The following is a 21,738-nucleotide window of genomic DNA, read 5'->3' as shown; positions in this document are numbered from 1 at the left end:
AGCTGGGGGCGGGTGCAGTGCCAGCCCATAGCCTAAGGCAGTGGTTTTAAACCTTTTTTCTTTTGAGGACCTCTACAAAATTTTGAATGGAGGTATGGACCCCTTTGGAAATCTTAGACATAGTCTGCAGACCTCCAGGGCTATTAGAATTCTTTGAGGGTGTCGACAAGCATGTGGACCAGGGTGGTCCAGTGGATAGAGCGCACGTGGACTTTTAGGAAGCCTTTGACAAGGTCCCTCACCAAAGGCTCTGAAGCAAAGTAAGTAGTTGGGGATCAGAGGGAAAGTCTTCTCATGGATCAGTAACTGGTTAAAGAAGAGGAAACAAAGGGTAGGAATAAATGGTTATTTTTCAGACTGGAGAGAGGTAAACAGTGGTGTCTCCCAAGGATCTCTACTTGGACCAGTGCTATTCAACATATTCATAAAGCAGACTGCAAAGAGTTGCTAAGGGATCTCTTTAACTGGGTTCCTGGGCGACAAAAGGTGGATGAAATTCAATGTTGATCAATGCAAAGTAGTGCACATTGCAATACATCATCCCCAGTATCCCTACAAAGCGGTGGGGTCTGAATTAGTGGTCACCACTCAAGAACGAGATCTTGGCGTCCCCGCGGATAGTTCTCAGGAAACGTCCCCTCAGTGGCCAGCGGCCGCCAAAGAAGCGAAGAGCACGCTGGGGATCATTAAGAAAGGGATGGAGAATAAGACAGAACATATCCCACGGCCTCTCTGTAAACCCACGGTGCGCCCACGCTCCAGCCGCAGCCTGCGGGGGCCCCTCTCAGAAGGGAGCCAGGACACGGGGCAGGCTGCAGAGCCGGGGTGCGGACAGGGTCAGCTCCAGGGGTTTTCCCGCCCCAAGCGCCACCTGCCCAAGCAAAAGAAAAAAAAGGGGGGGGGGGGTGGCCGGAACGCGGCCCCGGGAATTGTGCGCCCGAGCAGGGGCCTGCGGGCTGGTGCCGGGAGCCGGGCTGGGGGCGGAGCAGCGGGAGAAGAGCCGACCCGGGGCCGAGGGTAAAGGGCCGCCGCAGCCCGCCGGGGGCCCGTCCACTCCCGCTCCCTCCGCCGGGCACCGCGCCGGGCGGCCTGCGGAACTCCCTGCCGCGGGACTCCGGGCCGCGGGATCCTCCCGCACGGGGCGGGGCTGCCGGCGGCGCGCGGGGCGGGGCGGGAGGAGGTGACGGCCCCGCGCGTCACGGGGCGGGGCCTGCGCGGTCCCCGCCCCTTAAGGGGGAGGCGGGGCGCGAGCGGGGCCTGGTGTCGGCCGTTCGCAGGCGCCTCCCCTTTAAGGCGCGGACACGTGTGCGGCGGGCCGGAGGGGCCCGGATGGTGCGGGAGGCCGGAGCAGGTAGCGGGGCCGCGCGGGGGGGCCCGGAGGGCGCGGGGCCGCGCGGGGGGGCCCGGCGGGGGAAACGCTCCGGCAACGCGCGTCCCTGCCCCGCGGGGTGCGCCCGGCTTGGGGCCCGCCGTGTGGACGCAGCCCCGGCGGCGGCGGGCTCGGTGGGGTGGGGGCAGGGGCAGGCCGGGGCTGCGGGCTGGGGGGGGAGAAGAGGGGGGCAGGCCGGGGCTGTGTGTGTGTGGGGGGGAAGAAGAGGGGGGCAGGCCGGGGCTGTGTGTGTGTGGGGGGGGAAGAAGAGGGGGGCAGGCCGGGGCTGTGTGTGTGTGGGGGGGGGGAAGAAGAGGGGGGCAGGCCGGGGCTGTGTGTGTGTGGGGGGGGGGGAAGAAGAGGGGGGCAGGCCGGGGCTGTGTGTGTGTGGGGGGGGGGAAGAAGAGGGGGGCAGGCCGGGGCTGTGTGTGTGTGGGGGGGGGGGAAGAAGAGGGGGGCAGGCCGGGGCTGTGTGTGTGGGGGGGGGGAAGAAGAGGGGGGCAGGCCGGGGCTGTGTGTGTGTGGGGGGGGGAAGAAGAGGGGGGCAGGCCGGGGCTGCGGGCTGTGTGGGGGGGGGAGAAAAGGGGGCAGGCCGGGGCTGTGTGTGGGGGGGGGGAAGAAGAGGGGGGCAGGCCGGGGCTGTGTGTGTGTGGGGGGGGGGGGGGAAGAAGAGGGGGGCAGGCCGGGGCTGTGTGTGTGGGGGGGGGGAAGAAGAGGGGGGCAGGCCGGGGCTGTGTGTGTGTGGGGGGGGGGAAGAAGAGGGGGGCAGGCCGGGGCTGTGTGTGTGTGGGGGGGGGGAAGAAGAGGGGGGCAGGCCGGGGCTGTGTGTGTGTGGGGGGGGGGGAAGAAGAGGGGGGCAGGCCGGGGCTGTGTGTGTGTGGGGGGGGAAGAAGAGGGGGGCAGGCCGGGGCTGTGTGTGTGTGGGGGGGGGAAGAAGAGGGGGGCAGGCCGGGGCTGTGTGTGGGGGGGGGAAGAAGAGGGGGGCAGGCCGGGGCTGCGGGCTGTGTGGGGGGGGGAGAAAAGGGGGGCAGGCCGGGGCTGTGTGTGGGGGGGGGGGGGAAGAAGAGGGGGGCAGGCCGGGGCTGTGTGTGTGTGGGGGGGGGGGAAGAAGAGGGGGGCAGGCCGGGGCTGTGTGTGTGGGGGGGGGGGAAGAAGAGGGGGGCAGGCCGGGGCTGTGTGTGTGTGGGGGGGGGGGGGAAGAAGAGGGGGGCAGGCCGGGGCTGTGTGTGTGGGGGGGGGGGAGAAGAGGGGGGCAGGCCGGGGCTGTGTGTGGGGGGGGGGGAAGAAGAGGGGGGCAGGCCGGGGCTGTGTGTGTGTGGGGGGGGGGAAGAAGAGGGGGGCAGGCCGGGGCTGTGTGTGTGTGGGGGGGGGGGAAGAAGAGGGGGGCAGGCCGGGGCTGTGTGTGTGTGGGGGGGGGGGAAGAAGAGGGGGGCAGGCCGGGGCTGTGTGTGTGTGGGGGGGGGGGGGGAAGAAGAGGGGGGCAGGCCGGGGCTGTGTGTGTGGGGGGGGGGGGGAAGAAGAGGGGGGCAGGCCGGGGCTGTGTGTGTGTGGGGGGGGGGGAAGAAGAGGGGGGCAGGCCGGGGCTGTGTGTGTGGGGGGGGGGGGGAAGAAGAGGGGGGCAGGCCGGGGCTGTGTGTGTGTGGGGGGGGGGGAAGAAGAGGGGGGCAGGCCGGGGCTGTGTGTGTGTGGGGGGGGGGGGGAAGAAGAGGGGGGCAGGCCGGGGCTGTGTGTGTGTGGGGGGGGGGGGAAGAAGAGGGGGGCAGGTCGGGGCTGTGTGTGTGTGGGGGGGGGAAGAAGAGGGGGGCAGGCCGGGGCTGTGTGTGTGTGGGGGGGGGAAGAAGAGGGGGGCAGGCTGGGGCTGTGTGTGTGTGTGGGGGGGGGGAGAAGAGGGGGGCAGGCCGGGGCTGCGGGCTGTGTGTGGGGGGGGGAGAAAATGGGGGTAGGCCGGGGCTGTGTGTGTGGGGGGGGGGAGAAGAGGGGGGTAGGCCGGGGCTGCGGGCTGTGTGTGGGGGGGGGAGAAAATGGGGGTAGGCCGGGGCTGTGTGTGTGGGGGGGGGAGAAGAGGGGGGTAGGCCGGGGCTGCGGGCTGTGTGTGGGGGGGGGAGAAAATGGGGGCAGGCGGGCTGTGTGTGTGTGGGGGGGGGGAAGAAGAGGGGGGCAGGCCGGGGCTGTGTGTGTGGGGGGGGGGGAAGAAGAGGGGGGCAGGCCGGGGCTGTGTGTGGGGGGGGGAAGAAGAGGGGGGCAGGCCGGGGCTGCGGGCTGTGTGGGGGGGGGAGAAAAGGGGGGCAGGCCGGGGCTGTGTGTGGGGGGGGGAAGAAGAGGGGGGCAGGCCGGGGCTGTGTGTGTGTGGGGGGGGGGGAAGAAGAGGGGGGCAGGCCGGGGCTGTGTGTGTGGGGGGGGGGGGAAGAAGAGGGGGGCAGGCCGGGGCTGTGTGTGTGTGTGGGGGGGGGGGGGGAAGAAGAGGGGGGCAGGCCGGGGCTGTGTGTGTGGGGGGGGGGGAGAAGAGGGGGGCAGGCCGGGGCTGTGTGTGGGGGGGGGGGAAGAAGAGGGGGGCAGGCCGGGGCTGTGTGTGTGTGGGGGGGGGGAAGAAGAGGGGGGCAGGCCGGGGCTGTGTGTGTGTGGGGGGGGGGGAAGAAGAGGGGGGCAGGCCGGGGCTGTGTGTGTGTGGGGGGGGGGGAAGAAGAGGGGGGCAGGCCGGGGCTGTGTGTGTGTGGGGGGGGGGGGGAAGAAGAGGGGGGCAGGCCGGGGCTGTGTGTGTGGGGGGGGGGGGGAAGAAGAGGGGGGCAGGCCGGGGCTGTGTGTGTGTGGGGGGGGGGGGGAAGAAGAGGGGGGCAGGCCGGGGCTGTGTGTGTGGGGGGGGGGGGGGGAAGAAGAGGGGGGCAGGCCGGGGCTGTGTGTGTGTGGGGGGGGGGGAAGAAGAGGGGGGCAGGCCGGGGCTGTGTGTGTGTGGGGGGGGGGGGGGAAGAAGAGGGGGGCAGGCCGGGGCTGTGTGTGTGTGGGGGGGGGGGAAGAAGAGGGGGGCAGGTCGGGGCTGTGTGTGTGTGGGGGGGGGAAGAAGAGGGGGGCAGGCCGGGGCTGTGTGTGTGTGGGGGGGGGAAGAAGAGGGGGGCAGGCTGGGGCTGTGTGTGTGTGTGGGGGGGGGGAGAAGAGGGGGGCAGGCCGGGGCTGCGGGCTGTGTGTGTGGGGGGGAGAAAATGGGGGTAGGCCGGGGCTGTGTGTGTGGGGGGGGGAGAAGAGGGGGGTAGGCCGGGGCTGCGGGCTGTGTGTGGGGGGGGGAGAAAATGGGGGTAGGCCGGGGCTGTGTGTGTGGGGGGGGGAGAAGAGGGGGGTAGGCCGGGGCTGCGGGCTGTGTGGGGGGGGGGAGAAAAGGGGGGCAGACCAGGGCTCTGCGGGCTGTGTGTGGGGGGGGGGGGGGAGAAGAGGGGGGCAGGCCGGGGCTGTGTGTGTGTGTGGGGGGGGGGGGAAGAAGAGGGGGGCAGGCCGGGGCTGTGTGTGTGGGGGGGGGGGGAAGAAGAGGGGGGCAGGCCGGGGCTGCGGGCTGTGTGGGGGGGGGAGAAAAGGGGGGCAGACCAGGGCTCTGCGGGCTGTGGGGGGGGGAAGAAGAGGGGGGCAGGCCGGGGCTGCCGGCTGTGGGGGGGGGGGGAGGGAAGAAGAGGGGGGCAGGCCGGGGATGTGGGGGGGGGAGAAAAAGGGGGCACGCCGGGGCTGCAGTCCGAGCCTGGCCTGGATGCAGACCCATCAGTCGCACTGTCTGGGGTCACCCCTGGCATCCTCGATGCGGAGCCCAAGGACTGGCTGGGCATGGAGCCAGGGTGTCTCTGGGTGGGTGGTGGAGTTGTCTGCTGATGTGTGGGCACCCCGAGCTGCCAGTCACACCCCTCACTCCTCTTCCCTGTCCTGCCTCAGGCGCCCGGCTGGGATTGCCCCAGCGCCTGCTCTTTGCATGGCTTGCTGCTGGAAGGGGCTGGGGGAGTACTGGAGGGAGACAGCTCTCCTCAGCCCTCCGCTCCAGCGGTGCTGATCGTCGCTCGCGTTCTCTGCACCCAGCACAGCGTCCTCGCTGGCTTATCGGCTGGAGAAGGGCTTCTGAATTCAAGGGCACGAGACACCACCTGGCTTCCTCTCTGCTGCCCATTCCTAGCGTGAGCGCTCGACAGCCAGGGCCGATGTTCCCGCGAGGGCTGGCTGAGTCCAAACTCTCCAGGTAAGGACTGCGCATTCCCATGTGTGACACCTCGCTGCAGCGATTGACCCTGGAGCTGCTCTTCGTGCTCTATGGGGATTGTCCAGCTGAGCCACCTCGGCAGCATCCCTCTGCCCCAGCCAGCCAGGGCTGTGAGCGTGGGGCTGCTCAGAGGGACAGGGGTTCTGATTAAATGCCAGCTGGGACTAGAATGGCCAATGCTTTCAAAGCAGACACCTGGCTGGGGGGTGGCCCTGGGGGTGGGGACCTTGGGCCCTGAGGCTGGGGGGGCAGGGGGAAGGAGGGAACCTTGGGCCCTGCAGTTTGGGGGGTGGATAGGTGGTGGTGGTGGTGGGGACCTTGGGCCCCATGACCTGGGGGGTAGGTCACCTTGGACCACACGGCAGGGGCTCTGCACTGCCATACAGGAGCACAAGTTCGGTTTCCTCTTGTGCAGCCTGTACCAGTGGGGTGCTTAGTCCCGGGTGAGGAGGAGGGAGTACCCTGCATCACTGAGTGAAGGGGTGCTACTGGCTGCTCTTATGAGCCTTGTGGCACAAAGGGAGGGGACCCTCACGTGTGGTCTGGGAGCAGGGTGTGGAGTGCCATAGTGCTTATGGGACAAATGACACATCTGTTTGCTCTTCCTGATTATTTAAACCCTGCCATCCTAGAGCCCATGTGCCATTCCTGGGCAGGCTGAGGAGGTCCTTCCCATAGCCAGCTCAGTGGATGCACCTGATCAGGAGATGAAACTAATTCCCACTGCCACACTGCCCTCTGACAGTCTCTGAAGGTGGCTCTAACTGCTGTGCTGAGAGCTCTCGGGTTGCTTTGGGTGGTGGGCAGGCCAGGGTTACAGCACTGCTGAAACCACATGCCTGGAAAGGTCTCTGTGATCTGTGGCAGTTCCTGACTGGCCAACCTGCCCATCAGTCTCCCTTCCAACTCTCCTCTGCAGAGAGACGCTTCCCTGGCTAGTGAGCTGAGTCCACTCCCCCACAGTGATGCGCCATGCCGATAGTGGACAAGCTGAAGGAGGCTCTCAAGCCAGGCCGGAAGGACTCCACTGATGATGGTGAGCTGGGCAAGCTCCTGGCGTCTTCTGCCAAGAAGATCCTGCTGCAGAAGATAGAGTTTGAACCGGCAAGCAAGAGCTTCTCCTACCAGCTGGAGACCCTGAAGGGCAAGTACGTTCTGCTGAACCCCAAGACAGAGAATGCCAGTCGCCAGAAGAGCTCTGATGAGGCCCAGATCAGGAAGCAGGGTACGTAGAGGGCTCTGGGGTTGGGAGCTGCTCCTCGTTCCAGTGTTTGTGTTTGAATCTGTTGAGATCTCTTTCCTTTAATGTCTGGCCTTGCCTACGCTACAGAGGCTGCAGTGATGTAGCTGGGCCCTGCAGCTCTGCCATTGTAGCACCATTGTGTAGCTGCTTCCTGCAGCACTGGAAGTGGTTTTTCCATTGCTGAAATTAATCCACCCTTCCGAGAGGCGGGAGCCAGGTCGATGGAAGAATTCTTCTGTCGATTTAACTACCGTCTGTGCCGGGGCACTCAGGGTGTCACGTTTTCACATGCCTGAGAGCCGTACCTAGGTCAGTCTGACTTTTCTGTGTCTCAGTGACTCCTCTCTCTCTTGCAGGGAGTGACCATGCTTTGGGAGGCTCTGCGGACGGCGTCCCCGCTCCCCAGAAAGTTCTCTTCCCCATGGAGCGCCTGTCCATGAAATGGGAGCGGGTGTACAGGGTTGGAGCAGGACTCCACAACCTGGGCAACACCTGCTTCCTGAACTCCACTGTGCAATGTCTGACTTACACGCCGCCGCTGGCAAACTACCTGCTGTCCAAGGAGCATAGCCGCAGCTGTGAGTGGGGGAAGGGCCAGCTGGCGCGGGGGCTCTGTACGGCTAAGCTGAGTGTCCCCGCGGTGCTCAGTGGGTAGTGCGGCAAGCAGAAGCCTGGCTGAAACAGGGTTCTCAGGCATTTTCTGGGTGAATCTCCCTGCGCATTGGCCTCTGGCACCTACGTCGGAAAGTGCTGATTGGGGAAGGAGTCTTGTGTGTGAATTCCCCAAGCCCAGAAGGGACCTGGTCTGAGCTCCTGCATGACACAGGCCAAACACCATCACTCAGCCCCTCCTGCATTCAGCCCAACCACTGAGCTGCTCTTCTTGTGGGTGAGGGGGTGTATAACTGACCTGTCTCTGCTTTACCCATCTACGTTCTTACATTGTGCCCACTGCCATGGTTTCTGGGAGCCTTCCTTTCCTTTCCCCTCTGTCTGTTCCCCCCTCTTGCCTGGCATGTGCTGTTCTGCCATCTGCTCCTCTCTGGGAAGATCCTCTCTCGCTGCCAGGCTCTTCCTCGGTTCCAGCTGCATTGCCAGTCTGTCTTGTTACGGTGGACAGACCGGTGGGCTGATAGCCGCAGTGGGGAACAAGGAGAGATAGCGCCATGTGACCTGCCGGGGTTCCGCAGAGCAGTGCTTAGCAGCAGTGCCTGTTCCCGTCTCTGCGGGCTGTGGAGTGACTGCAGGCACCCTTGGCAGAAGCGGGGAGGGCGCTGAGGCTGGAGCACAGTGCTCTGTATCGCTGGCTTTTGGGGGGTGCTGTGTGTGGAGTGTTTGGAAGGGACCATGCTGCCCAGGTGGAGGTGGCCATTGCCATGAGCCTCGACCCTGCAAGAAGCAGCTGATCTGAAGAGATGCCATGGTTATGGTCACTTGTTAATGTGGATGGAGGGGTCTTGATGGCTCTGACGGCATGTCCTCACTGCAGAGTTAGCCTGGCTCTTCCTCAGGCCCCTGACCCAAGGACCTCACACCTGGGCTAGCTGGGGTGTCTGGGGCAATCAGCTAGAGCCGGAGAGCTGCGTGATAACTGGCTCGCTTTGCCGGAAGGATGCAAGCCAAGTTAGTTGAGTGCTGATGGGCCCCCAGTGCCTACCCCATGTTCCTGGCAGGATAGACAAGTTCTCCCACAACTCACTAGGGAAGACTCTTAGCGTGGTTCTGCATAGTGGAGCACAGAACTCATGGCTATGTCACCAGAAGTTCTAGGGACTCTCACAGGCAAGCACAGTGCCAGTAACTTGGGTGGGGCTTCGCAGTGTGGCAGCTCACCCAGGCTAGGCGCATATGCCAGTCACCTAAGTTAACTCTGCGGTGAAAGCAGAAGGCTGGCAGCCCCTGCTTTCGGTATAATGGCCTCCGTCGTGAGTGCTGGCCACCCAAACGCTGCCCAGTTGCCCGTGGGCGCTCTGTGGCCGTGCAGGTGAGGCTGGAAACCTGCAGCTAGGGCTTGGTGCCCCGGGCTCTGCCTGTTAGAGGAGCGGGTGCCATGCAGGTTCTGCCTTCGCTCACTTGAATTGCAGAGAGCCGTGTGGCTTCTGCAGTGATATCTGTGCCTGACCCCCTTTCTCTCCTCCCCACTCTGCTGCAGGTCCCCAAGGAGGCTTTTGCATGATGTGCATTATGCAGAATCACATGATCCAAGCTTTTGCCAACAGCGGCAATGCAATCAAGCCGGTGTCCTTCATCAGAGATCTCAAAAGTAAGAACACGAGCCCTGCCTTCCACTCCAGGCAGCGAGGGGCCTCCCTTCACCTGGTGCTGCTGGGAGAGGTGATGAGTGCACTTGGGAGGCTTTCTCTGCTTGAGCCCAAGGCCTGCATCTCTCGCTGTCTCCTTGCAGGGACTCACTAAAGCAACATGGCTCTGTACCGGGCATGTGGGTCACTAGCCCAGCCCCGTGACTGTGCCCTTGGCCGCGGTGCCCCTTCATCTGCAGCCCTGGGGACAGTAAGAGCCAGGTGCTAGCTTAACTGGACTGATGGTCTGGCCTCCAAGTGGCAGCATTCCTGTTTGAAGGAGGGATCGTTTCGCTGTCCCTGTCCTGTGCTCAGGGGCCGAGGGCTAGGCAGCTGGCTGACTCGTTTCTCTCCCCTCTTGCAGAGATCGCTCGGCACTTCCGCTTTGGCAGCCAGGAGGATGCGCACGAGTTTCTGCGCTACACCATCGATGCCATGCAGAAGGCCTGCCTGAACGGCTACACCAAGTAGGTGGTGTCTGTGCGGAGCCCCAGATTTACCCCTTTGCCCCTGGACTGAAGGAGGGGGTTTGTCCCCTCAGCCAGGCAATGAAAGCCCAATCCCTGTGCTCTGAGAGAGCAGGAGCAGCTGGGGACCGTACGGGGCAAGCACAGTGCAACACGGGGCATGCTGTGCTGCCCGCGGCGCAGCCGCACCTGGCCGCTGGGGAGAAGCGTTCTGGTGTGCCAGCCCCGCCGTGCCTTGGAGCCCCAGGATCCAGACGCTCCTCCCCAGGCGCCTTGGAACTCGGCAGCTCCACAGCCTTCAGGCCTCTGGGCTGGAGGGTGCCTGCCTGCCACTGCCTCCTTCCTTGTTCAGTGGGCCCGGCGGGCAGGTGTCCCTTGGCACACTGGGGGCAGGTCATGGATGTGGAGTCCCTGTTGGTGGCGAGCGAATCCAGGCACAGTCACTGAGCTGGGTCCTGGTTTCAGACCCCTCCCCTGCCCCCACCGCCCATTCTTTCCAGTCCCTTCCTGGAGGTACGTCTCCACGGCCATTTTCACCAGTACCGCGCAGCTGACCTCACCACACACTGATTGTCCTGGAAAAGCGAAAGGTGCATTTGCAGGACCCAAGGCCGGCGTCAGTCTCTCGAGGTGCCTGTCCCCATGCTATCTGCCTGGAGTGGGGCTGGTGCACCAAGCTGCATCATGCTTGGGGGAAGCCCTGTGGGCAGGTGGCTCAGGGCTGTGATGTAGGCCTGTCCTATGCAGTTTTGAGGGGACTGGATGTGGCTCCTGCATCCCCAGCACCTTGTTGCACTAACACAGAGGTGTCTGAGCTGTCCCTGCTGTTGCTGAGTCCAGCAGACTCGGCAGCGTCGGTAGCGAGGCCTCCCAGCCTGGATCCTGCTTGTGGGGGCTGCGGCCCGGGAAGCCTGGCTCAGAGGGAAGGGGGCGTAGTGGAGGGAACTGTGCAAGACCAGCTGCTTGTCTCGTAGGTTGGATCGTCAGACTCAGGCTACAACTCTGGTTCATCAGATCTTTGGTGGTTACCTGCGGTCCCGTGGTGAGTGCAGGTTGTGGGGCACCTTGTCCTTGGGGCCCAGAGAGACCTGAGCCTCCCTGGCAGCTTCCTCTCAAGAGCCTGTTCGATTTCCTTGGGACCCCAGCCCAAGGTGCTGCAGTGGGGAAATATTACACATTATCTCCCCCAGGCTGCTGGTTCCTGTGCGTGTGGGGCCTGAGCCGCACAGAAAGCTCCTGGCCAGGCTGGCTCTGAGGGCTCCCTGACGCCCAGCGAGGGTGCAGATGTGTCCGCAGCACTGCCTGGTTCAAGGCCACCCAACTCCAGCCACTCTGCTTCCAGCACTTGCACGGACAGTGCTGCTGCTTCCTGCTTCTGGTTGGGCAGAGGGAGTTAGCAGAGAGCCTGGCTCTGGTGTCCTGCTGCTTCCTCCCTGGGCCCAGATCCAGGGTGGGGAGAAGGCCCTCAGGGACGTGTGGTGGTGCCAGGTCTGGGTGTCAACCGTTCCTGGCTTCCACCCTCTGGTACAGTTGGATCATTGCTCTCTGCTTTCCTTGCAGTGAAGTGTTCGGTGTGCAAGAGCGTCTCGGATACCTACGACCCCTACCTGGACGTGGCTTTGGAGATCCGGGTACAGGCGCCCTCGCCGGCGGGGGGAACGGGGCACATGAAGGCCTGGGTAGAGGTGGAGCCGGGTTCAGTGAGGCTGCTTGTGGGGGACGAGTCGGCCCAGCATGGAGGAATAGTGCGGGGGTGTAGCTCCCCCCTGTAGCTGGGCAGTCTGCCTGCTATTCTGGGCTTGGGCCGAGAACGCCAGTCACGCTGAATTCTGACCATGAGCCATTGGCTGGGTGCAGTCCCATGGCGACCCCCACCAACCTCCTCCCAGGGGGGGTGAAGGTATGTTGCCACTGGACTCCCAGTTAGCGCCTGTGCAAGCGGTCCCCTTGTGTGCTGGGGGGCAGTCAGCCTGAGTGGCTGCGGGGTGACACGCTCACCCTCTCTGGCCTTGGACCCAGACTAGTGCCCCAAGGAATCTGCTAGCTGCAGGGCCCCGTGGTGCTGGGGGGCATTCGTTCCTCGGGGGGCATGAACTCTGCCCTCTAACTCCCCGTTGTCGTTGCAGCAAGCCGCAAACATAGTGCGAGCGCTGGAGCTGTTTGTGAGACCAGACATGCTGAGCGGGGAGAACGCCTACATGTGTGGCAAGTGAGTTGCTGCCCATGCTGGGGCCTGCTGGCTGCGGGCGGGGAGCGAGCTCCCGGGGGCTGCGCTGCAGCGTGGTACGACGGCCTCTCTCCTCTCCACTCTGCCTGGGGGGGCTTGGCTCCTGATGCCAGCCCAGACTGAGCTCAGATCAGGTGTGAGGCCTGGCTGCGCAGCGCCATGTGCAGCAGCAGGGCTCCAGGGGCATCGGTTCACTCCCCCTGTTCCTTGACTCCTTGCCCGCCAGTGCACGGGAGGGGTCCCAGCCCTCCTTGCTGAGCAAAGGGATGCCCTGCCTGGGGGCAGGAGTGGCATGACGATGCAAGCTCACCCCTCTCTTCTGTGCAGATGCAAGAGGAAGGTGCCTGCCACAAAGCGCTTCACCATCCACCGTGCCTCCAACGTCCTCACGCTGTCCCTCAAGCGCTTCGCCAACTTCAGCGGAGGTAAAATCACCAAGGTGGGTGCCTGCGCGGGGATGTCCCGGGGAGCAGGGCTGGAGAGGGCGTGGCTGGCATGGGGCGTAGTGCCGGGCCTCCTAGCCAGACCTCTGCCCCTGCACTTCAACCCTGGCCTGCGGCCCTCCTGACCACTTCGGGGCACCCCCTGTTGCATTGTGGGGTGCTTGCGCCGTGCAGGCGGCGGGTGACTCCTGTAATGGGTCTTGGGGAGCTGATGCTGGTGGCCCCCTCCCACCAAGGGGACTCCAAAGCAGCATGGGCACCCTAGGCCAGAGATCTGTCTCCTGAGCTGGACAAGTCCCGCGGGCGGGTTCCCTGATGCCGGTCTCTCCTTGCAGGATGTGGGGTACCCAGAGTTCCTGAACGTTCGTCCCTACATGTCTCAGAGCAATGGCGACCCGGTCATGTATGGCTTGTATGCAGTGCTGGTGCATTCGGGGTACAGCTGCCATGCGGGGCACTACTACTGCTACGTGAAGGTGAGGCCCCCTCCCAGGGGAGTCACTCCAGAGCCGTCCTGGGGTGGTGCCCTGAGTGGGCACCTGGGTGGCCCTGCTGGATGGTGGGTGCTGTCTCGCTCCAGCTCCCTGCTGCTGCCGTGGGCAGCCTGCCGCGCTCTGTCCCTAACCATGTCCCGGCCTCTGAGGTACTGGGGCATTCCCTGCTCTGGGTTTCTGGGAAGCAGTGCTGGGGAGCGCTGCCCCAGACCTGCCAGAGCAGAGGCAAGGGGAGGGATTCCCGGCACCCCCAGACGCTCCAGCCTTTCCTGGCTTTGAGCGGGGTCTCTGCCACTATCTATTGCACTCCCCTCCCCCAGGCCAGTAATGGGCAGTGGTACCAGATGAACGACTCCCTCGTCCACTCCAGCAACATCAAGGTCGTCCTCAACCAGCAGGCCTATGTGCTGTTCTACTTAAGGTATGCGAGTCGCCGTCTGCTGCGGGCAGCTGTTCCCCCTCTGGCCCCAGGGATCCCCGGCTTCCCGCTCCAAGAGTTGCTTCCCTGGGAGGGCTAAAGACGTGCGTCTAGCAGGGATGGTTCAGCAGCTCCAGCTGGGCTGGCATGTGGCTGCTGGCCTGTCCCCAGGGCTCCTTCAGGCCTTGGCTGGGATTGAGGGCTCTGGCTGTGGTTCTGTGATGGCTCCTGATGGACACGTGGCCCTGCACCAAGCCCCCTCCCCCATGGCACCTGTTTCCTCAGCATTTCCCCTGGTCCCAAGCCACCAATCCCCTGCCTCCTCTGACTCCACGTATTTCTCTCTCCTTGGCCAGAATCCCAAGCTCTAGGAAGAGCCCTGAGGGGCCCATTGCCAAGACTGCCTCTGCCCTGCCTGGCCGAGCCGGCGTAGTCTCTGACCAGATCAAGAAAACCGTAGCCAATGGGCTGCTCTCCTCGCCACTGGCTGGCAAGGTAAGTGTCCAGGTCTTGTGCCAGAGACTCCCGAAGCATGGGGCTGCAGCTGTCCCTGCTGCTGAGTGGGAGAGGGGTCCTGGCTCAGGGGAGAGGGCTCTGACTCGCTGCCATAGGGCCTAGGATGCTGCTGGCATGCAGGGATGTTCATGGCCTCTGCCTGGGTGAAACCACTTGAGTGAGCGGCACATGCTCCTCCGAGGTTCCTTGCTCGACCTAGGGGAATGTGTCTTGGCACGTGACAGAGGGCAGTGGGGGGGCCTGCACAGCCCAGAACATGCTGTGACGGGTTGGACCCCTCCATCCGGGATGCCACCTGACGTACTGGGGTTTCACTGAGCCTCTCCTGCTCCACCAGCCTGGATTCCCTCTCCCTGTTTTGCTGAATTAGGCTCTCTGGCCTCTTGCAGCGCGCGCGCACACACACACACACGTAGGGCCACACCCAGCTGCAGACACAGACTGAAGTCAGCTCTATGTGAGAGGACTCCCCCAGCACCCACAGGCACACCCCTTTTGGGAGATAAACCCAAAATAATACTGTATTGAAATCTGCACAGCACAAGCTCATAAAAATTCACCTTCTTCCTCAATGTGGAGAGAGATGTGCACAGCTTCTTGCCCCCCTGCCCCTCCACCCCCCAATATGAATTGCAGAAACTGGATTTTGTTATAAAGAAGAAATAAGTTTACCTACAAAAGGTAAATTTTAAGTGCCTATCAGAGATAGCAAACAGATCAAAGCAGATTACCTTAGTAAATAAACAAAAACTGCAAACTGAGCTTAATACACTAGATAAGGTGAGAATTTGCTAATTTATATCTTACCTAAGTGATAAACAGGCTGGCAGATTCTTAAGGCACAAGTTGCCTTGGCTTTTCCAGGTTTTCATACGCAGACTATAGATCCTTATAGCCTGGGACCATCACTTCCCACAGTTCAGTCCTGGCCCCTCAGGTGTTTTCAGGTGTGTTGCTGTAGGGAGAGTGAGGTCCCCTTATGATGTCATTGTCCCCCTTTTATATCTTCTTCCCACTTGCTGGAAAGCTCCTTTGCTGTGACCGGAGTCAAACAGTTCCCCTTGTGTAGTGCTACCTCTGAGAGGTTTCTGTTGCACGCAGTTCCTGGGGTGATCCTTGTGCGCGTTTCCTCAATGAGCCATTAATATTGTTTGGTCTTTTTACTGTTGTACCTGAAAGGCTTCTTGGGGGTGTTTTCAACGTCAGGACATGTTTCAGTGTAACATACTTAGCCAAACTTCATAAGTCACATACGACGATCTTTCATTGGGTGGTGTGCGCTCTTACTGTCTAGCAGATGAAGACTTTTAGAATGATACCTCACAAGACATACGTTGTATAAGACATATCCTAATTAGATGACAGTGGTGAATATTGGGGTGTCAAGGTGTAACACGCCTCCTCGCCTGCGGTGTGGGCTAGGGCTGGCCGTATCCTGCAGCCAACTATGCTCTGGAGCAGGACTTAGCTCACGGCTCCCTGAATCACCCCCTAACTTGACTCCTCTGGCTTTGCCTAGAGACCAGACGGGGCGCCCGGGAAGAAGCTCCAGGCAGCGGAAGAGGCCGGGATCCCTGTGGCCCGGGGTGTGTTTGGGGCCGGGCCCAAGCTGCAGAATGGGACCGCTCAGGCTAAGCCCCCTGCTGGGTTCCCCTCGCCCAGACTGGCTGCCAGAGCCATGCACATGGCAGCTGCGTTCTCGGATGAGCTGGCCAGGAGGCCCAAGAAGCCACTTGCTGTGTCCCAGGGCTTCTGTGACACCAGTGAAGTGAGCAGGGCCAAAGCCGAGGTCCCCAAGCAGAGCTCCTGGGAGAGCAAGGAGTCTCCATCACCCACCTCGCCCAAGCCCCAGGTGGAGCCAGCTGCACCCAGCCAAGAGCCCAGAGGCAGCGGGGAGGGCACTGAGCCGCGGAGGAAGGACTCCTGCAGCAGCAGCTCTTCCAGCCCAGCGCGCTTGGCCAAGGGACCCCCGCAGGCTAAGAGCGGAGCCAACGGCTTCTGCGCCTCTCAGGAAACAGAGTACGGTCCAGCTGCGTCCTCAGAGCAGGAGGCCAAGCTGCCTGGCTCGGAGGACCCCCAGGTGGCGAAATTAAAATCCCTGCTGCTGGCTGGTGCCACCCTGGATGTGAGCAGCACCATGTCGCCCCCGCCTGCCAAGAAGCTGGCCCTTTCTGCTAAGAAGGTGGGTCTGGGGTTGTATTTGAGAGCCACGCTAGTCATGCCCGCTCCCTGTGGGCATGAGGTCTGGGCCCAGGGGTTGCAGGAAAATCCCTCCCCACCAGCTCATATGGGGGATTGCTGCTGGGGTGTGGGCCTGTTTGGGCCTCGGGCTTATTGGGCAGCCTGGAGGGCACAATGTCACTTACCCACCTGCCCCCAGGGCTACCGGATCCACATGTGATGGGCTTTTCCCCTGGGCGAGAAGCGGAAGGGAGCAGTTCCTGGGTGGGCTGTCAGTCCCACGTGACTTGCCATGACATCGCCCTGTGGTGGGGGCCTCCTCAGCCCTCCCCAGGGACCAACCAGGCCCACTACCGATCATGCCTTCTGGGCTGGTTGGAGCTGGTGGTGCCATGGGAGGATGCTGCAGCTGGGAGCATGCGCTGCGCTGCCCGCTCTCCAGTGGCTCCTGGGAACCCTTCGCTCTGCAGGGCCAGGCTCCCGCTAGGGCTCTGTGCCAGTGCTGGGCTCAGCCCACAGCTTGTGTTAGGATTTCGGTTTAAATTTCCTTCCTTCCTCGCTTCCTTTGTGTTTCTAACTGAGAACACTTTTCTGATTCTTCTTCTCCCATCCCCCGCTCCCCCCTGTCTGTGTCCGTCCCCCTCCCCTTCTCTGGGCTCCCCTTTTTGTTTTCCCCTCTTGGCTCATGGAAACGTCTCTTTAGACCACCAAGTTTTTATTTATGTCGATAACTGCAGGGCAGCACCCCGCGGAGGGCGAGCGGAAGTGACCGCCACGCGCCACCCCGCCCAGCCTTTGCCGACCACACCTCCCCCACGAGCATCACCCACCCTGCCTCCACCTCTCCCTGGCCTCTCGGAAAGTCCAGGTAAGCCACGCAGACGCCCCAGCAGCGTCCCCAGAGCCTCCCTCCCCCTGTGGTGAGTGGGATCCTCGTCTGCTCCACTGGGGGACTCTGCAAGGTGGCTGTCAAGGGAACGCGTCTGCCCAAGGCAGTGCAGCGCCTCTGAATTGCAGGGCTGGGTCTGCTCCCTAACCCCTCCTCTGACAGGCGTGGGCATGGGCACGTGGACCAGAGCGGGTCTGGCCAGTGCAGGGCTTTCCCTGGTCTAGGAGCCTGGGGAAGCCGGTGTCCAGAGGCTGGGCAGAAGTCAGTGTCTGGGGGCCATGCGCTGCTGGGCCTGTGGGCTGTTAGGTGTCTCTGGCAGAGCCACAGGGATCCCACGCATGCTGGGCAGCGTGGCGGCTGCTCCCGCTCCCTGGAGGCATGGGCCCTCCTGCCACACCAGCCGTGCTGCACCTGCTTTGCTGGGTGCTCTAGGCCCTGTGAAATGTTCAATCCGCTGTCAGCTGGTGCCGGCCGCCCTGGCATTCTGCTTGTGCCCCACGGACCCACGTTCACGTGCTTTGACGTATCTGCCTTGAATGGCCTCTTCCCTCCTGGGGTCCCCGGCTGTGCTGTCTCGTACTAGCCACCTCTTCCACCTGTCTGCTGAGCTGCTGGCTTGCTGAGGCAGGGGTCTCTTTGCGACTGCTCACAGCTGAGAGCTGAGACTCCCGGGCTGGGGGAGGAGTTGCCCTCTGGACAGGCCCCCAGGCCATGTTAGCATGTCTGTCTGTCTGTCTCTCTCCCCTTAGGGTGCTCTCATCTGCTCCCAAATCACCACTTCCTCAGAGGCCTGCCTGCAGCCCCAGCCCAAACTCTCAGCTCCTGGTCAGCAGCCAGCCCACCCACCCTTCACACCCAGGCAGGGAGAAGGAGGCCAGCCAGGCCCTGCCCAGCTCCTCCAAAAAGAGACGAAAGCAGCATCTTGAGGTGGAGAGCGTCCCCCGTGGCCTGGGCCCAGCAGGTGCTAGTGGCGAGGGGGCTGGGCTCGCCAGCCCCCCCCGGAAGAGGCGGTACCTGGAGGAGGGTGAGCGTGAGGAGGCTGCGGCCAGGAAGTCAGGCAGCGGGAAGAGAGAGGGGCTGGGCCGTGCGGACCTGGAGTGGGAGCGCAGGCACCGAGCCGTAGGCTCCAGCTGCCACATGGGCACTGGGCCCATCACCCCCCGGAAGAGGAGGAGGAAGAGATTGCGGCAGCTGGAGGAAGATCACAGCCCCGGCACATCTCCCTTGGGCAGGTGAGGGGGTGGGGGGCAGACCCTGGCCTTGCAGGAGCTGTGGAGCGTGGGCCTGTGCTGGCTGTATTGCTGGGCTAGGGACCGTGCCCCTGAGCCCTTTATCTCTCTGCAGTGAACCCAGCCTGGGTCCTGGCCCACTGAAGCCAGTTGACCCCTTCCCTGCCCCTTGGCGCTGCCTGGCAGGAGAGCCCTGTGGGCAGCTGCTAGCCTGTGGCAGGAGCTCTGACGTTAGGGGCTCCTGGACCCTCAGGAGGGGTCAGGTGTGGCTCCAGTGCAGGGCAAGCCAGAGATCCTGGGCAGGCTCCTCTCTTGGGCCTGGAGTGAGGCTGTTGCATAATGACGACTCCTGCCGCCTCCCTGGCGCCAGTCTGAGCCTGGGTCTAAATTCACAGCAGCTGCTCCGGGAAGGGCGAGGCTGCGACCCTGGCGTCTGGGGCAGGAGAGCTCCGCAGTGCGAAGCAGCAGCAAGGTTTGGAGGTGGACGATGGCGAGATCGAGCATCAGAAGTGCAAGCGGAGGGAGAGCCCCAGCAGCCCGGCCTCCAAGCCCAGCTCTGAGCAGGCAGCTGTGAATGGGCTCCACACCAGAGTCAGCACTCCAGGTACTGCTGCTGCACAGGTGTGTCCTGGGCTGGGCGTGTGCTCTCCTAGCCGGTGCCTGGCTCATAGCAGTGCCTTTGGCAGATGGAGGGGGGCGCTGGGCTGCTCTCCCTCTGCCCCCAGAAAAACCATTCAGCTTCTGCCCATCCCGCCTGCCCCACAGGCCCCAGTTCTAGGCTACTGATCACACCCAGAAACTCCAGCTGCTAGGGCTCTTGTTGGCTGCATCCTGTGCCCGTCGCTGGGGAGATGACCGTGCCCCTCAGTTCTGGGCTGTCGGGTGGTGACTTCGGGGAGGGGAAAGCTGATACAGCCAGCCAGGCACAGGGTGTGTGTGTGGGTCAGGCGGGGGGGATCTCCAGGGGGCCTGACTCTGCCCGTAAGATGAAGATTTCCTCTCTGCCAGCTGTGCGAGGCCAGGGCCCTGCAGAGCCTGGGCTGGCTGGGCCGGCTTAGCGCTCCGGCCACGGACTCACCCTTTCAGAACAAGAGGTGGCTCAGGACACGGGTCCCACAGTGTGGCTCAAGGTGAGCTGCGTCTGCATGCTCACCCCTCCCTGGTCTCCACAGTGGCAGTGTGCGTCTGGGACAGCCAGGTCAGAGATGGCTCCACCCGCAGCCCGGAGAAGGGGCGGGGCACTGGGACAGCATGGCAGAGCCAGGAGGCGGCCAGCGTGGTGCAGGAGTTGCTCAGGAATTCCTCTGATAAAGCGTATGGGAAGCAAGGTAATGTCCCTGCACTAGGCTGGTGGCCGTGCGCAGGGGGGAGTCCCGGTGCAGAGTGCACCGGGCTAAGACTGCAGGGGAACGGTATGGCCCCGCTGCGCTACGGGGCCTGAGCCTTCGCACTTGGCGCTGCAAAGAACCCTCTGGAGGCTGGTCCATGCAGCCAGAGGCGGGGCAGGGGATGTGTCTTGCACTGAGGCCAGCAAAGCCCTCCAGGTGGTCACTGGAACTCCCTGTCCACAGGCCCCAGCTCAGCCAAGAGGCGCTGGTGGGTCGAGCAGGCTGGCGCTGTGCACTGGTGCGGCCTGCGGTCGCTGATGGGCAGCTCTGCTTTGCAGTGCTGACGTGGGAGGGCGAGATCTCTGCCGTTAGCCAGGACGCCCTTCAGGACGTGGCGTGGGCCCGGAGTGCGAGAGTCACAGACGACTGGGACGAGGACTTCGACAGTGGCAAGGTGAGGAGCTGGGCACTGGCCCTAGCGGAACTGTGCGGCTCGTGGCCGGGGCCCTGATCCTGTTGGGGGAGGGAGTGATTGGACTTGGTCTCAGGACCTGATCCCTTCCTTGGGCTTCTGCCTCCTGTCCCGGCATGCTCCCTCTAGGAGCCAGCCCGGATGGGGGTGGTGTGCGCAGCCAGGTCTGACCTGGAGCCCTTCCCTTCACTCTGCTGTGGGCTCTGCTCTCGTCCAGGTGAAGAAGAGTAAAAAGTTCAAGCGGGACCGGAGGAGACACCTCAATGCCTTCCAGAAACTGCAGAGCAGGCGCAACTTCTGGTCTGTGACTCACCCCGCCAAGGTGGCCAGCCTGAGCTACCGGCTCTGAGGCCGGGGGGCCCCACTGGAGCTTGCCGTTCAGTCCTGGCGTTTGTGGGCCGGGGGCAGAGTGGCCGGACCCTGCGGTGCTAGTGTTGACTCGTCCCCTCCCAGCTGACTCGCCCTGCTGCATCATCTCCGGAGCCAGGCTGAGGGCCATGGTGTGCGACAGGCCTGGGCCCCGCTGGCGTTCGGCCTCTTGTGCAGGGTGGGAGCAGGGGCACCTGCCCCATGGAACAGGAGTGGGGCTCCATGGAACAGGGGCTGGTTCTTGGATGTTGGGGACGGTTGAGACTCGCCGGAGCTGATGCTGCTGGAGTGTAGCTAAGTTGGCTGGTTCACGTGCTTTAAGTCCCCCTCGTTCCGCCATGGCCAGTGCCAAGGAGCATCATGGGGGCGCTGATGCCTTCGCCCCCGGCAGGTAGCTGAGGAAGGGCCCCTTAGGACATGTCCCATAGCCAAGGCTGAGATGCAGAGCATACCCTGCTCCTGATTGCCACAGCCCCTGGGTGACTCCTCCACTCCCCTGCTTCTGGCACTGGGGCTGGCCAGCAGCCTGCCTTCTGCCCAGCCGTGCTCCTCCCTTTGCCTGGGGAGCCTTGTGACCATGCTGCTGTCACACGCTGTCTAATGGGGCAGCTATTCCCCTGCTGCACTGGCCCCAGGACTGCAGCATGGTGCTGGGATTGCGTCCAGCCCGGTGTTTCTGGGCAGGGAAGTGCCTGTCAATGGCGCTTTGTCACTGCTGCGCCCCGGTCTCAGCTGGGGCCTGTACAGCCAGGTGCACACGTGGCTCCTGGGCTGGGGCTGGCAGCTGGCACTGCTCTGCCTTGCAAACATCAGCCCTGCTCATGGGGCTCTGAGGCTGCTGCCTAGGGCAGTTTTCTGTACCCCCCCATCTCCTCTCCACCCCGCCCTCCCTTGAGCTGCTCCTGCCTGGGTCCCTGGGCAGAGGGAGTAATGGGCTCATACAGGCCTCCTTCAGCTCAACCAACTGCTCTCATGGGTGAGCATCACCCCCGTCCAGCTTGGCCTCCTGTCCTGGGTTCCCTCTGTCTAGCTGGGGACATGGCCCCAGCAGAACCAGGCTGCTGCCAGAGTGGGAGAAGGGGGCCATCCCCTGCCACAGCTTGGTCCAGCTGTATGCATCCCTGCACAGAGATCAGCTGTTGGCCTGAGCTTCTAGCCCCCAGCACGCCAGCCTGCCTTGACTTCACTCCGTCTGGCTTCCCCCGGTAGTGTCCCGGTTTGTCTCGCTGAGGGTGTGGTCCCTGCTCTCGGGGGAGGGGATGCTGCTGGGCCAGGAGCAGATGGGGGCGGGGGGGGGAGTCTCTGCTGGGCTAATGGCTGTTGTGGGGGCTGTGGGAAGATCTCCTGGGGCACTGCTGCTTCAGTGGAGAGGCTGCCTCCACCCATCTGCTGCTGCATGTCCATGTCTGCCTAGTACCTCTTAACTGCATTCCCTGCACCACTGCCCCTCTGCCAAACCTCCCTGCTGTGCGAGTCCCAGGAAAAGAATGTTCTCCAGGTCTTCCACGGGCAGGGCCCTGCTCTCCCCCCTGCTCCCTGGGAGCCTGAGAGCTGTCATGCATTATCTT

General features: G+C 63.5%; 1 protein-coding gene across 4 annotated transcripts; it reads left to right on the top strand.

The window, feature by feature from the left end:
* Nucleotides 1–1,220: 1,220 nt before the first annotated feature.
* Nucleotides 1,221–21,415, top strand: USP36 (ubiquitin specific peptidase 36). 4 transcript variants are annotated; one of them, XM_074970822.1, is made up of 20 exons: nucleotides 1,221–1,351; nucleotides 5,417–5,573; nucleotides 6,514–6,819; nucleotides 7,194–7,415; nucleotides 8,990–9,100; nucleotides 9,502–9,604; nucleotides 10,579–10,646; nucleotides 11,165–11,235; nucleotides 11,731–11,813; nucleotides 12,159–12,270; nucleotides 12,610–12,750; nucleotides 13,089–13,189; nucleotides 13,543–13,681; nucleotides 15,222–15,884; nucleotides 16,621–16,751; nucleotides 17,522–18,004; nucleotides 18,397–18,605; nucleotides 19,174–19,329; nucleotides 19,668–19,783; nucleotides 20,019–21,413. In XM_074970822.1, the coding sequence occupies exons 3-20, from the start codon at nucleotides 6,567–6,569 to the stop codon at nucleotides 20,148–20,150; spliced, it is 3,294 nt and encodes a 1,097-aa protein (XP_074826923.1). In that variant the 5' UTR covers nucleotides 1,221–1,351; nucleotides 5,417–5,573; nucleotides 6,514–6,566; the 3' UTR covers nucleotides 20,151–21,413. The 4 variants fall into 4 exon arrangements, 3 of the variants coding, with proteins under 3 accessions (XP_074826923.1, XP_074826924.1, XP_074826922.1); XR_012641799.1 differs by having other exon boundaries at nucleotides 1,286–1,351; nucleotides 5,276–5,573; nucleotides 19,573–19,783; nucleotides 20,019–20,051; XM_074970823.1 differs by having other exon boundaries at nucleotides 1,286–1,351; nucleotides 5,276–5,573; nucleotides 18,400–18,605; nucleotides 20,019–21,415.
* Nucleotides 21,416–21,738: the final 323 nt, after the last annotated feature.

Source organism: Natator depressus, chromosome 14, assembly GCF_965152275.1.
Source record: "Natator depressus isolate rNatDep1 chromosome 14, rNatDep2.hap1, whole genome shotgun sequence".
NCBI classification, from domain to species: Eukaryota; Metazoa; Chordata; order Testudines; family Cheloniidae; genus Natator; species Natator depressus.
Note: the sequence above shows the minus strand (reverse complement) of the source record. Positions and strands in the feature narration are given on the sequence as shown.